The 15903-nt window shown below is 34.3% G+C and overlaps 1 protein-coding gene across 1 annotated transcript in view; it reads right to left on the bottom strand.

The window, feature by feature from the left end:
- The window catches only part of LOC150109077 (protein bicaudal C homolog 1-A-like), a 169488-nt gene that overhangs the window by 46049 nt on the left and 107536 nt on the right, over nt 1–15903 (bottom strand). Inside the window, exon 8 of the mRNA XM_090401568.1 lies at nt 5801–5931. Coding sequence (XP_090257694.1) covers nt 5801–5931 — 131 coding nt within the window. The remainder of the gene's footprint in view (nt 1–5800; nt 5932–15903) is intronic.

Here is a 15903-nt window from a genome sequence, read left to right as displayed (position 1 = left end):
CAACATTTCGGAAAAACTGTGCCATTTATGACATAATAAATCTAAAAGCAGGTTTTGAATACACATGGAAACATAATTAAATTGGAAGTAAATGATTAAAAGTGTATCATCATTAAACAAAGTTTTAATTTTTTTATTAAACAAACAAATAATATGATATAATTATCTTGCTACTTACTTTTAATGAGATGGTTCAGCTTCTTGGCTTTTGCAGAATGGCTGGATATCTAGCTCAATATTGGTCAACTTCAGTCAAAGATCAGCACACACACACTAAGACTATTTCTGAATTTTGTTTTTATTTGAAGGAGCGATGAAAATTCTTTCTCACAAAGATAGGTTGCAGAAAACGGCTGCATGACGATTTTCAATGCTTCTTCAGATAATTCGGGAAATTCACTTCTCACTGAAGGCAAGATTCCAGAATCAAGCCAAACCAAGATCACGGAATTCATTTTAAGCCCACTGTCACTTGAAAGCTCGACTAACTGTTCTTTTTTCGATAATGAAAGGTCGTTCTCGTGACTATAAGCATGAAATAGATCTCGAACCCACAGAAATTTCTTATAAAAGTTATTCGGAAAATGTTTCAAAATTCTGTTTCAGAGTTTTAAGGTGGTCACAAACCATTCCAGAAACTCAGAATCAACAAAAAGATCATTTTCCACTAAAAAGAATTCCAATATTGGAAAAGGTGCAAATTATCTGTCTTGTACATAATTAACCCATAAAACTAGTTTTTTCTTGAATGGCTTTATATTGTCATAGGCATCAAGAACAGTTGAAGAATTTCCCTGAAGATAGAGATTTAATTCATTTAATTTCGAAAAAATGTCTGAAAGATAGGATAGTGTTGATAACCATGCTTCGTCAACAAAGACTGATGCAAAATCAGAATGACATTCATTTACAAATAATAAAACTTCATGCCTTAATTGAAATAATCTTGTTAGTACTTTGCCCCCGCAAAGCCAGTGAATTTAAGAATGAAGCAAAGGTTGTATATATTCACTGCCCATTTCATCGCAGAGTACTGAAAATAACCTGTGATGAAATGGGCAGTGAATATATACAAATTTTTATTTGAAGTTGGACTGTTGAGCTTTAATAAAATTAACTAGTTTTGCAGCATTGTATAGCACAGTTTTAAATTCTGGTGGCATTCCTTTGGAGGCTTCCCTATGTATGAAACAATATACCCAATTCATATCCGGAGCTACTTCCTTGACCACAGAAACAACCCCACTATGCCTGTCTGTAAGGGCATGAGCTCCATCTGAAAAGAAGGCCCATACATTTTTCCCACTGGATCATCCATTTGTGTATTATGTAATTATTGAGATCATGAAATATTTCTTCTCCAGTTGTTCGGGATGGCAAAGTTCTACAAAAAACAGAATATCATCATGATTTTGTTATTTGTAACGCATAATAAGGGTCCTTCTTAACTCTTTCGATTCACTGAGATTCTGTGTCACTTGCCATATCATTAATTCTACGACAGACAGTGTCATTTGAAAGAGGAATCAAATCAACATCTTTTAGTAACTTGTTGCCAAAAACATAGTTTTTACCACATCTTTTATAGCTGGAAGTAGCAAATTTTCCCCAATAGAAGAGGTTTCCCTGTTTTCGCTATGCACAAACTGAAGAGATAGGATTCTTCCAGTGCCTTGCTATTAATGGAAAAACCATGGCCGAAACTATATCTTTCCCATGATTTAATGTTCCCTAAGCATCGCTGAAAAAATTCAATTGGCTTATTTTTCATTTCACAATATGTTTAGTTTCTAAATGTCGGAGTTTCGCAGGTTTCATGCACTCATTCGACAACACTTTATAACACAAAACATTCTGTTCACTTTCATCTCCACTCCAAGTAAACCCGGATTCCAAATATGAACTGTTATTTCCTACTGTATTTTTTCTTTGAACTACTTGTTTCTTCTACTTTAATAGTATCAGATTTACTCGCCGTTACAACAAGTGTATCACAAATTAGGGTTCGCATCACCTGTTTCATTTTCTCTTCTTTTCAAAGTCCTAGTTCTAAGCCACTTTTCCATTATTAAAAAACTTTCCGAAAAATATATAAATACAAGTGGGGTTAACTCACGACACACTCTGTCCAAGTATCACTTAGCACTTATAAAGATATACTGAGCCTTGGTTGAAGGAGGGAAACCTTCAATAATAAAAATCAATAAACAACAAGCAATTGTTTGAAATGTGAATAACACATGCTCACTTCAAATCTGACAAAACAGCAAGGAAAGGTGGAAGCAATAAAACTACATTGCTGTTCACTTCACCCTTCTTTTATTATTCTTCATTCTGCTGCTACAAATTTAGTGGAAGAATGACGAATAATAAAAGGGGGGTGAAGTGAACAACAATATAGTTTTATTGCTTTCGACTTTGAACATTCTGATGCTATTTGTTGGTTTTTTTTAAGTCTCCATTTGATTTCAGTAATTTTTACTTATTCAATTTTTAATTTGTTTTGTTTGGATAACACATTGGGAAACACTAGTCTAGTGGATAGGAGGAAGAGGGGTGATATGATAGACATATGAGTTAGTAAGGTGTTTTATAGGATTAATGTTGAAGAGATTTTTCATAAAATGGTGGGTGACTGGGAGACAGGAGATCATCCTTGGTGGAAGCTGTATAAGGAGAATCTGAGCAAGGGAATGAGAAACAGGTTTTTTGCATGGATAGTTGTGAATGATTGGAAGGCACTGCTGAGAGCATGGTGTCTGCATGATGAGCTCAGTGTGTGTGTGTGTGTGTGTGTGTGAAAGGCCTCTTAGATGAGTGACTCCATGTATCTTAGGATAATAAGATCTGACAATATTGGAGTCTTGACAGAACTGATTAATTTGGAGGAAAGTTGTTGATAGATTACATTTCTGATATGTACTCCTGAGGGTACATATCAAGAATGTGATTAAGAGTAATGCCAGTTTCCTAGTGCAATTAAAATATGCAGAAAAATCCTGTCCACTCTCCAAGTCTTATTGGCATCTCTAGATTGCTCACTATTCTTAACACTAAATTCACTTATTTGTAGTATTATTGCATGTCCCCCCCCCCTCCCAAGAAATATTGTATTTCTCCTAAGTGAAATGTATTAATCAGTACGTTTGCCACTCCACCTAACAAAAGTATTCTTCAAAATTTCTTTTCACACTGGTCACATAACAGAAAAATCAACTAGTAATCCCCTCCATTTGCTTTGCTAGCTTTTCTCATACATTCAGGTACTGTCTCTAATATTCAGTCAATGCTCTGTGGGTTCATATTCCACTCTTGCATGGACGTTTGTTTAGAGGATAATCCATGAGCCATGTTTGAACTTCCTGAGATTACTCAACTTTTAAGCCTACTCATAGTACGAGGTATGGCTATTAAATAACGAGATTGGTTGCAAAAATGTGGCTTATTATTACAATTGTACAACTTAATTGTTATCCCCTTCAACATACTCTCCTATACACAGATGCATATGAATTTTACATTTTTAGAAGCAGTGCTGCAAGTCATCAGGTGTTATCTGCTTCAGTAGTGCTGCCATTTTCTCCTTTACCTCATCCACTGACTGAAAATGGGTGCTCTTCAATGCAGATTTCAACTTTGGAAAAAGGTAAAAGTTGCATGGAGCTAAGTCTGGTGAGTAAGGTGGTTGGTCCAACAACACTGGGATCTTCTTATCAGCCAGATACTGCTGTACAGAAAGTACACTGTGGGCGGGAGCATTGTCTTCATGGAGAATCCAAGCATTGGTCTTCCACAGATCAGGTCTCTTCTTCCTCACTCATTCTCTCAGCTTGGCCAGAATCTGAAGGTAATAATTTTGGCTAACTGTCTGGTCCTCTGGTACCCATTCAATCATTACCACGCCATTGATATAAAAAAAAACCCAAAAAACGATCAGCATTGCCTTCAGTTGTGACTTGCTCATTCTTGGTGAACTGGGAGTTTTCTAGTGCGTTGATTCTCTGTTTGTTTCTGGACTTAGCTCCATGAAACTTTTACCTTTTTCCAAAGTTGAAATCTGCATTGAAGGACACCCATTTTCAGTCAGTGGATGAGGTAAAGGAGAAAACGGCAGCACTACTAACGCAGATAATACCTGATGACTAGCAGTACTGCTTCCAACAATTGAAAATTTGTATGCAACAGTGTATAGATAGAGAAGGGGAGTATGTTGAAGGGGATAACAATTAAGTTGTACAATTGTAATAATAAACCACATTTTTGCAACCAGTCTTGTTATTTAATAGCCACACCTCGTATACCAATGGTTACTGATGCTTCATAGATGGAACTGGCATCTAATTTCTTTTCTTTCTAGATGTCACTCTTACTAGCTTCCACTTTATATTTTTCATGCAGTTGCTTACTACTTTCCCTTTAATATTCTCAGAGTTTTGTTTATTAGTACTATGTGTGTGGATATATGCTAATTTATGGAATAAAGGGAAATAAGTTTCATTGCAAAAAATTTAATGATTTAATTTGATATGTCAGCCTACATTAAAAAAAACTACTACTGTTTTTTTAACTCATGCCATGGGGAAAATTCAAATCCACAACCTGTCAGATAGCAGATATACTACCCACTAACTGCTGACCACAAATACTGCAGACATAACTTACAAGCACTATTAATTTCTTTCTCTAAACACTTTTGTATTTCTGAATGTCTCTGAAGTGTCAGTCTATGATCTTATAATTCTCCAATCTGTCTATTTCTAATTAGGCTTTCATATATTTACTAATTTCCCAAATAAGGACTAGGTGAAAGATAAACATCCATGATCATTCTCTGATTATCACAGAACTCTCAAATCCTCTTGTGTATAGCAGAACATACAAAACGACTGCAGTCATTTTGTATCTGTTGTATTCAAGATAATTCTGAGGAGCTAACATGTCCTTAGCAAATTAAACATACAAGACATGAAGGTTTAATGATAGGATAGATTAAAAAGGCAAGATTAATGTGGATTAATTGTTTAATAAACATTTTGCTCCTGCTGTTTCACTATAACTAGGAGCTAGGTAAAATTAAAATGTAAGGAAAATTAATATCGAAATGCAGTACACAGATGTATCATGGTTTTGAAATTTTGTCACCATGGTTTTGGAATTAGACTTGAAATAACCACGTGGGCTTGGAAATTGGCCACAGATGTATTTTTCCAAGAGTGCAATTCACGTTATAAGGTCTCTAATAATGTTTTAGTAATTCCCAAATTCTGGAAATAGGAATAATGGGCAATGTAGTTTAGGTATATGTTAGTCCAGGTGGGAAAAGGTTACATTCACTAAAGAGAAAGAAAATCACCAATGTCAAGAAGTGAGTGTTTTTTAATCTCAAGTGTGAATTTTATTTGCTTTGTTCATCAATATTAAGTACAAAACAGAGTTGACAAACTAGCATACACTATTATAACAAACTTACTTATTATCAAAAATGTCTCATCCAAATCTCCATAGGCAAGATGCTATTCTAAAAGCAATTTACTATAGCCAGCTGTTCACTATAATACACACTATACCTGGAGTCACAAGATTGCTATAGCAAGAGTCAACAGTAGTAGTTTTTTTAACTTAGGCTAACATATCAAATTAAATCACTAAATTTTTTTTGCCAGTGAAACTTATTTCTGTTTAGTATTTAGGTGAAACTAATAATATGTTTAAAGTATTTCATCCACAGCCTATGAAGAAGTTAATTATCATTTATGCTAGTTTAGTATCATAAAATAGTTCAGCTGGACTGAAATCTTACATTGTTTAAAGATGATCCTAATGGTCTCATAGTCTTACGGAAGATGTGTTCAGGCACAGATCTAGAAAATCCACATCCTGTCCATTTATCTGTAGGAATTCTCACATTATCAGTCACTTGTTGATGCATTGCTAAATGAATAAACAGGGTGATAAATATATATAATATAATTATATAATAAATATTTAATAATATATATATTTATATATATTATAATATTTATATATATTGCATTATGGTTAATGTACAACAATCCAAAATAGTCCAGGACATCAATGCAAATCAATTTCATTAAACTAAATTAACAGTATATGTAAGAGGCAGAGCACTAAGTCCTAACTTTTCAAAGACCAGTGTCAGCTAGTCTCCACTCCTCAAACATTTGCTGATACTAACCTCAAGCTATTAATGAACCAATGCATTTCAGCTGAGAGAGAGAGAGAGAGAGAAGCAGAAACCCACTATCTCGTGGTCCTAAACCCTAATACTCACTGTCTGCAACAGAAAAATTCTACAGTCAATGTTTTTTGTTTTGTTTTTTTAATGCAGGGTTAACCCAAATTTCCAGGAGATTATTGTACATTGCCCACATGAACGATCAACTGACTCACACCAACTGAAGAAAAAGTTCCTAGTTGGCAACTAGAATCTAAACTATAATGGTCTTTCTTTGGGATGCTTAGTGGTATGGAAGCAAACCATTTCCACAAGGTTACACAGACACTGAACAAAATATTACAAACTTATTGGTCTGTGTGCATTTCACTGGAATCGACCAGTGCCCTCTGACTACAAAAGCACACCAGCTATGTATGATGTAAATATTTCAAAGCTGTACAGGAAAACTTCACTTAACGCGATTAATTAATCCATCAATTAATGCCTGCTAAGCAAAATTGCGTTAAGAAAATAGAATAAACAATAGGAATCATAATTCATCCATCAATTAGAGTAAATTTGGAAAAAATTACAGTATAAACTATATTAGAGGATAAAATCATCAAAGTTAATAAAAATCAATTACTTAAATTTCTATTTAATGTCTAAACATTTGATTGAGCTACTTTTTTACAAAAAAATTAAGTAAAGATGTTTGAATCGTGCTTTACTTTTTCATCTTTGCATGCAATTTGTGATAGCTGGCGATCACTTTATCACAATTTGAGTGGACTTCGAAGCTATGACTAAGAAGCAGTTAGCTTCTTAGTTGTAACATTCTCTTCTTGTTTGTGCTCTTTATCTTCTTCTTCATATGCATGCTGCTCTTCTAGTTGAAGGAGATCATTCTCGCTTAACTGTTCTGAATGGGAATCGAGCAAGTTTCTCACATCTTCATTATCCAGTTCATTAAATCCAAGTTTTTTTTCCAATTGTGCTGATTTCTTCAATAATGTTAGATCTTGAATTTGCACACAATAAACTATTATAGGCTTGAGTTTAAAGTAGGCTTCTGCACTGCCTCCTAATAAAAGCATAAGACAATCTTGAGATAATATGTATCCTGGTTGATGCTTCAGTTTTAGATAGGAAAGTTTTGTTGTCATACTCTTTCAAAAGAGACCAGTTTCATTGACGTCGAATATTTGTCGATAGTCATAATCACCTTTCTGAATTATCCTTAGCAATTCTTCAGGAAACTTGGCCATAGAATCTTTCTCGGCACTAGCAGATTCCCCAGTTACAGTGCCGGCCTGAGCAAATTTTTGAGTGTGCGCAAGATTTTTTTTCTGCTCTTTGGTTTCATATATATATATTATTTATTAATATATCAAATTTTTATATTAAAATAATAAATTACTAAATAAAAAGTTCTGATTAATTTTGTTTCTTAAATAAAAATATTTTATAAGAGAATCAAATTTTCTCAATGAAATTGGATCTAAATGTTTCTGTCCCAGGGATTATCAAAATAAAAATAATTATTTGGAGCTTATATAATTAGAATAAAATATAATTATCTTTATAAATATGTATATATAAATTTAATATTTTTGAAATATGATATATCCAATTTAATCATTTTTTTTTTAAAAAATTTTTTTCTGCTTCCAGTATAATTGTAAGATAAACTCTTTGTAAGTTTCTCCCTGCGGCATTCGCCCATTCTGCCCCTGCCTCGAACTGGGCCTGCCCAGTTATTCTTACGTTATGCAGTCCAGCTCAATTTTTAAAACAGTCAAACCATCCTAAACTCTCAATAAAGCTTTCACATTCCTCTTGATATTTGGTTTCTTTCAATGAGGTAAAAATATTGAGAGCTTTTGCCTAAATATTTGCTGTACTAAAAGATATTCTTTTTTGGTTATAATCCTCAATCCAGAGTGATAAAAAATGCTCCATCTCAATCAACAAATAGCTTCTATTTTAGGTGATCTGCATGCTTAAAGAAGCAGTAGCAACTTTCTTTGTTCTTTATATTCTTTGCTCTTATTTAATATAGTCCAAACTGCAGCCTCACTGTATGCTAGGTCTCGCACAATCATTGTATCACTAGCCCCACTTTCATGTCTCTTAATGACTTTCAGCTTTTCCACTTGCTGCAGATTGGTGACAAAAAATTTCGTGCAACGTAAAAAAAATTGTGTTAACCAGTTAATCACTCGCTTAAAGCAGGAAATAATATCTTTCACTCAATTGCACTAACTGATTATTGCACATATCAAATTTGCATTAAGTGAGGTTTTCCTGTAGTGGAAAAGTAGGTCCTAATAAACTTCCTCAAACTATAGATGACTAATATTCATTGAAAATTATACTCAGATGACATATAAATTCACAAGAACTAACACTTGTGGTGGACAAGGACCTGAAATTCAGGGGCCACATTGCACAAGTTGTGAAGACATCACGTCAGATAATGGCAACGATGCAGAGGACCCTGACATGCAGAAATAAAGAGGTTATGATGCCATTGTATAAGGCCTTATTCAGGCCTCATATGAATTATTATGCACAGATCTGGTCACCAGGTTTTCATGGTGAAGAGAATATGTTGGAAAGGGTCCAGAAGATAAAGTTGTCAGTGGTCTTTGGAATGTGGAGTACAAGGACAGATTGAGAGAATGTAAATTACAAAGCCTCATGAATAGAAAGAAGAGGGGTGATATGATTGAGACAAATGCTAATCAGAAATTGTTATTAGATTGACATGGAAGAGATTTTTCATAAAATGGGAGGGGGGGACTAGAACAAGATGCCATCTCTGGAAACTGTATAAAGAAGATGTGAGCAGAGGAGTAAGGAGAAGGTTCTTTGCATGGAAAGTGGAATGCTTTGCTTGAGTGTGTTGTGGATGTAGACAACACATTGAATCATTTTAAGGCATGGTTGGATGAGCACTGTATGCAATAGTGTGTACCTCCCACAATGAGTCTCACTCCATGGAGGTCAGATGCTAATAATACTTATTAAATTGTAGGTTTTACTACTTGGTTACAAAGCATGTTATACTTGATATTATACTCTTAATACTCTAAAGTTAATCCTTTATACCAAGCATAAGCCAACAGGGTGTGTGTGCGTGTGTGTGTAGTATCTTTATTACTAATCTACTTGCATAGAGGTTTGCCAACTGCACACAAATGTCTGAGTATCCCATAATGCAAAAACCCCATGGGAAAGACTTTCTAGACCAGTTTTGCTCTTTACTGAGGTGAAAGAACAAAGGGGGTTTTATCAAAGGCCTAGAATAGTAGCATAAGATTGCATGAGAGATTGACAGTTTAGGAAAAAGAAAAGACAGATAGTAGGAGAGATGATAAAGGAGCAGAGGCCTATTTTTCTATCATGTACCAAAGGCTATCTCCCCTGCCATTTTTTTTTTTTTTTTCAGTCTCAAGCAGCTGCACAACCAAAAGACTAATTGAAACTTAGATCCAGACATGACTGGTACCCAGTATTAGCCTTATTTAACTTCAAGTTGGCCTTCTTTGCCTGAGATTTTTCTTGTCATTCCTGAAGTTGACTAAGACCACTGTGAACTAAGAAGATAGATCCATGTGAAAAATTTCTCATAATAAAAACAGAATTTCATCTCCTCCTGCTGAATATTGCATAATGTGGGTGGTCTACACCACCTAACTAAAAATTTAGTATCACATAGAATGCTTTATAAAAATATAAAAACAAAACTGAACAATAAAATTTCCATAATACAATATTGTAAAGAATTTGTATGTCACACTGATGGTTTTCAAAGTCATGTTTTTTTCCAAACATTCCATATGAAATATTTTAATTATAAAAATAAAAATTCAGAATTTCAATTTTTATAATCAATATCTGGACAAATGTCACAGATTAGATCTCCCATGTTAAAAGTATTTCTAGTTGATGGAATTTACTGGAAGACAACCACATGCAATTCTTCAAGAAAGATCCATCCTATTATGGTATCTTTGGAATGAAAGTTATTAAACAGAGTGCCACTGTTAGTATCCATCTATGGAAGAGGTTACATTTTCTTATAGTTCTGTTATTAATGGAAAGAATCTGTAGCAATCTTAGAATTAATTACAGAATTCAGCAGCATTCAAGAACAATATCAGCTCTTGAGATATAATCATTTATTCCAAATAGTGGGAGATCAAAACTCAGGTAGTACTGGAGAAGGTCTGCTCATGTATGATTGGAATGCAATATTTTATGGATTTTTGAGGCCACATTACTTAAATAGCAGAATTTTAACAGTGAAAATTTAATACTGAAGTTTAATATTAAATTTCCTAGATTCCACTTTAAAATTTTATTTTGTCTTGTCAGCATTGGCAGTTAAGCCACTGATTTTGCTGAAATTTTCCAAGATACCAAAAATGTATATATTAAATCATTTCTCAAAGTGTCTACTGTATCATCTGCATATGCTAATATGCAGATGATGACCATTATCTCTTGACCAGAATATGAATTGTCAACTTCCTAAAAAAAAAAAAAGGTTCCACAATTAATGCAAAGAGCAGGGGACTAAGAGGATAACCTCACTTGAGTTTCTGAATTGACCAGGTCTGATAGGAACTCATTGACTAGGATATCTTTTACCCACCCCAATTTGCTGGAAGATGTGGAACAGAAGATATGTCATACAAACTGCTTAAGTAAGATCCATCGAGAGTACTACCACTAGCTGCTTAATCATATTAATAAGACAGAATAGGTTTTTCAATGAGAGCAGTTGCTACAAATTCACTTGGCATATGACCTCTAGAGAGAAAAGAATTAGAGTATAACTAGAATGGGAAAAATAAAATCTCATTTCTGTAAAGTTCAATCCCCAGGACTTGACTGTCTAGGGATAATGTTGTCTGGCATTCTTTATAGGTGCTGTAACAACTTCAACTGCTGTAATGGGTTTGTCAAGCCCATCTCGGATAGGAAAGACATTAACGTTCTAACAGTTAGTTTCTCACATACTATTGCCTTCAAACAGATGTTCACGGTGTTTTTATAAAGAGTCAAGGATGTCGTGTACAGTGGACATGTCTTCATCTACACAGATTTCATTAACAGCCTTTCTGCAGAAACACTATCTGCTAAATACTGCTTCCTACCTTTCCAGTTCTACTGCATTCTACACCATTGTTTTGGTTTTCATGTTCTTTTACCCATTCAGTCATATTCTGTTTGACTGTTTCTTTGAATTTAGACCATGTATCCTGGTCAAAGGTGACATTCTAGTTTGAGCAGAAGGTCTGGAGTTTGGCTGAAAAGATCAATAGGAAATCTGGTGGAAGTCTCCATGGTTCAGAGCTGATCTCTATGTTCCATGCTGCAGAATTTAAGTAAGACTAGATTATTATCTGTCATGTTAATGTTAAGATGTTTCATCTGAATTACTGTTTATAAGTGAAAAGATAAAGTAAGATGGGAACCAATACCTTGATTAATATAAGTGTAAGCCTTGAGATTAGGTTTGTAAATCCTCCAGTTGAGCATTAAAACTTTTGGCTGTGCATAATCCTGCTTTTCCACTTCTAGGGTTCTCTTATTTTTCTAATGTGGAAGGGTTTTCAATACAATTCCAGTCTCTAGCTGCTATGATGTAGTGGCCACTGTATGTATGGCTGCAATTCCTGGAAGAATCATCTAGCTACTCCACTGGATGAAACATACATTTATAAACCTTATTACCCATTCACATTATTTCCAGTTTACTGTAAAGATTTGCCTTCTGCATATCATTGCATATTACAGAATTATCCAAGGAGAGGTCATTCTGTAATATCCAATAAGAGAAACAGGTATCTATCTGTTAAGGTTTTTATATATTTATATCTACATAAGTATGTTTATTGAAAGAACAACAACCTAATATTATGGCATAGCAAATTTTCCATATGGCTTCTTATGTAACTGGCTGTGGAATGCTCATACATTTAATGAGGCAATACAGAAGGGAGATGATATGATTAGTGAAGTGTAACTGGTAAGTCTAACCTCTAGATTTTGGATGAATCTGATGAAGTCTTCATTTTGTGAAGGAATAATTATGTATATTCCTCTTCTTGTAAATTCTTTTTAAGTTTTTTACAGTTTTCCATTATTTCAATTTCATGGATACCTCATGAAGTATGATTACCAAGTCCCCTACTAACCACACTTTTACTCAATTTCCAAAGATGACTTCGTGTTCTGCTCCCTGCAGCCAAGTGCTGAAACAGTTCCCGTGCAGCAATCCTATAATCCTTTAACTTAAATGTTCAATCATATCCCTTCTTTCACCTGCCAACCAACTTCTGCACCTCCACAAATCTTTAATTTATCCTTATAGGGAATGCTCCACAGACCACTCACCATCTTGATCACTCATGTCTAGATCCTCTCTATTACTTGTTCTTCCCCAAGAAACCCAGGTGACCAGACCTCAGCACAATAATCCAGATGTGAATGTATCAAGACCTTATAAAGAGGAATAACTTCCTTGTCTCTACTTGTATTCTTCAATAGCCAAATAATCCTATTAACTACCTTGATAATCTTAGTAATATATCCTCTAAACTTCAACTATCTATTACCATCCCCAAATCCAGTTTCATCTATTCCTGAAGTACAGCTTAATCGATGTGGTAAATAGCTTATAATCTATATATCCCAAAATGCATAACTTTACATTTCTTCACATTAAACTGGCACAATATCTTTTCCTCATAATGACAGCCTATTTAAATCACCCTGCAAGCTCTCCACATTACCTTGATTAACTATTACTGTACCCAATTTTGCATCATCAACAAAACAACTGAATATTTCCTATATCATTTATGTACAAATTAAACAGTAGCAGCCCTAGCACAGAACCTTGCAGTACACAATTAGTCACCTAGATTCTGCTCCTCCATATACCACTTTTTGGTATCTATCCATCAGCCACCCTCACATCCATATAACCAGTATCACATCAATCCCCCTTTGTTCTAATTTGTGTAACAGAGTTCCAAGTGGTATTCTTTCAAATGCCTTTGCAAAATCAACAGGAATCATTGCTATCCTATGTGATCCTATTAACTATAAACTTGCATATTTGCAAGTATGATGGGCATAATTAAAAAATAAACCCCAAAACTTATGAATAGATGGAATGGGATTTGTTTATGAAATATAAATCACTAACTAACTATATATGTTGTGATTGTATACATTGCTAGCTCAGTAAATAACTATTGGGAGGAGGATTATCCTATGATCTAATAATGCTGATTAGGTGATTCATGTGGGAGTGGCAGGAATACATGTGGGTTGACTGAGGAGCAAATCATTTTGTGTAATTTATTCTGCTTATATTTCTTTTTTCATATATATATTTCACTTTATCTCAAATAAAGACTAAATTTGAGTTGTAAGTCAGCAGTTAGAATTGAAGGAAGTACAGGAAGATGGTTTAATGTTAAATCTGGTGTGAGACAAGGATGTACATTATCCCCTCTGTTATTCGTTATCTATATGGATCACATTATGAAGGAATGTGGTATTAAATCTGATATCAAAATTGGAGATGTTAATGTCAGCTCTTTGCTTTATGCGGATGATGTTATACTTCTAAATAAATCTGCTACAAGTCTGCAAGATTCTCTGACTAAATTGAATAGCTGTTGTAATAGATATGGTATGAAGGTCAGCAATAAAAAGACAAAGACAATGAAAATAGGCAGAATGATTGAAAATGTCAACTGTATTGGGAATGGAGAACCTGTGGAACAAGTAAAACATTTCAGCTACTTAGGCACGATTTTTACTGAAGATGGTAAATTAAATATAGAAATAGACAACAGAATCAGCAAAGCTGGTATGGTGGGAAGTCAATTAAATAAATTCATATGGAATAAGAGAGAAATTAGTCGGAACACTAAATTAGCTATATACAAGACAGTGTTCAAACCAGTTTTAACTTATGGATCTGAGAGCTGGGTCAGAAGTAAAACACTTGACCAAAGACTAGAGACCGCAGATATGAGAGTCCTGAGAAAGATTAGAGGTGTGAACAGATGGCATCAATGGCAATATCATATTTAAAATGAGGATATTAGGAAAGAACTTGACATTGTCAGCATCCAGGAATGCGTCAGCAGAGCTAATCTCAGGTGGTATGGTCACTTAAATAGAATGGGAGAGGAAAGATTAGCAAAACAAGTGTTCTCTGCCAGGTTGGCAGGAAAACGACCCAGAGGAAGACCAAGATATAGGTGGATTGATACGGTACAAAGTGCCTTAGACGATAGAAATATAAGATCTGATAATGTTGGAGTCTTGACAAGTAACAGACTGATTTGGAGGAAAATTGTAGATAGGAAGTTAGTAATGATGTAATTTTTTCATGTAGTACTGTCATATCCTGTACACCCTTTGAGGGTACATGGCAGGAATTTGATGATGATGATTTCACTTTATTTTATGATAAAATTCTTTTATTTAATAATGATCAGTTTTTTTTTTTTTTTACATAGAAGTATAATATATACATAAATAATTTTGTTCCTTATGCACAGGAAAAATTTTATTTATGGATAGCATAACATGACTCATTATTTTAAAAGTAGTAAATTATTCATATGTATGAGTCCCATTAAAACACATTAAATGCATGGAAGGCTGTCCATCATAGTTTATACAGTATGTTTTGTATGTTTTCACCTCAGATTTCTAATCTGCCAATTTCTTTCCTCCAATTCTTGAAAATCTTCGGTAGCATTCTCTGCAGTGCTTGCCAGCCTTGCATGACAGTCCATTTTTCTTAACTGATGAACATTATCATCTTTTAGATATAGTCTCTCCTGTATCTAAAAATTCTTTTATAATTGTCTCTCTGAATTTGAGAATGGAGATATTTCCTTTAGAACTGAATTTTCTGTGAATAATCCACACATTCACAAGAGCTATTCTGAAGAGTACTTCCATGGCAATTATTTTTATACCACTGTCTTTCAGAGAGAGTGGAATGATAACATGTCATCTGATCTGAGAGATCTGTCAACATTATAGCTGAGCACCACATTTGGTTTATGTACTTGCTGCCCTGCCCTATTCTTACAAGCACTCTCTACTAACAATGATGATCTCTGTAAGTCATCAACATGGTTACTGATCTATGTCAGTCCATTTCAGTATTTTAATGCTTTTTTTTCTTCTTTTTTTTTGTAATCCATGGCTATTATTTCTCCACATTTGTTTCTTGAACATAACTTCTGCTGGAAGTCCAACTCTATCATTCCTGACTGTTCCACAGAGAAATGTTCCCTTAGGGAGAAGTTCCTCAGCAAGTGCCAAACTTGTATAAAAATTATCTGCAAATAAAATCCTTCCTGTATTCAAGAGGGCATGGCCCTGACCATTCACTGTGTCATGTTTACCTGAATGTATGTATAAACATCGTTTTTACACTCTGATGCCATATGTATGAGTCTTGCTGGGAATATATTGTTGGACGAACAACCTCCTACACCAGGGAATCATGCTCTCATCAATTACAATTCTTTTTCAAAACTGCTTTTTGAAAGCTTGAAACAACTTGTTCTAGCAGTTCTCATATTTTCTACAGAAGATCATTAGTCTCCATATCATTGTTACAAAAATGTCGATACTTCAACAACTGCAAAAAATCTGTCCAAGTGCAC

Source organism: Typopeltis vanoorti, chromosome 2, assembly GCF_054136105.1.
Source record: "Typopeltis vanoorti isolate ZY-2024b chromosome 2, IOZ_Tvanoo_1.0, whole genome shotgun sequence".
Taxonomy (NCBI): domain Eukaryota; kingdom Metazoa; phylum Arthropoda; class Arachnida; order Uropygi; family Thelyphonidae; genus Typopeltis; species Typopeltis vanoorti.
Note: the sequence above shows the minus strand (reverse complement) of the source record. Positions and strands in the feature narration are given on the sequence as shown.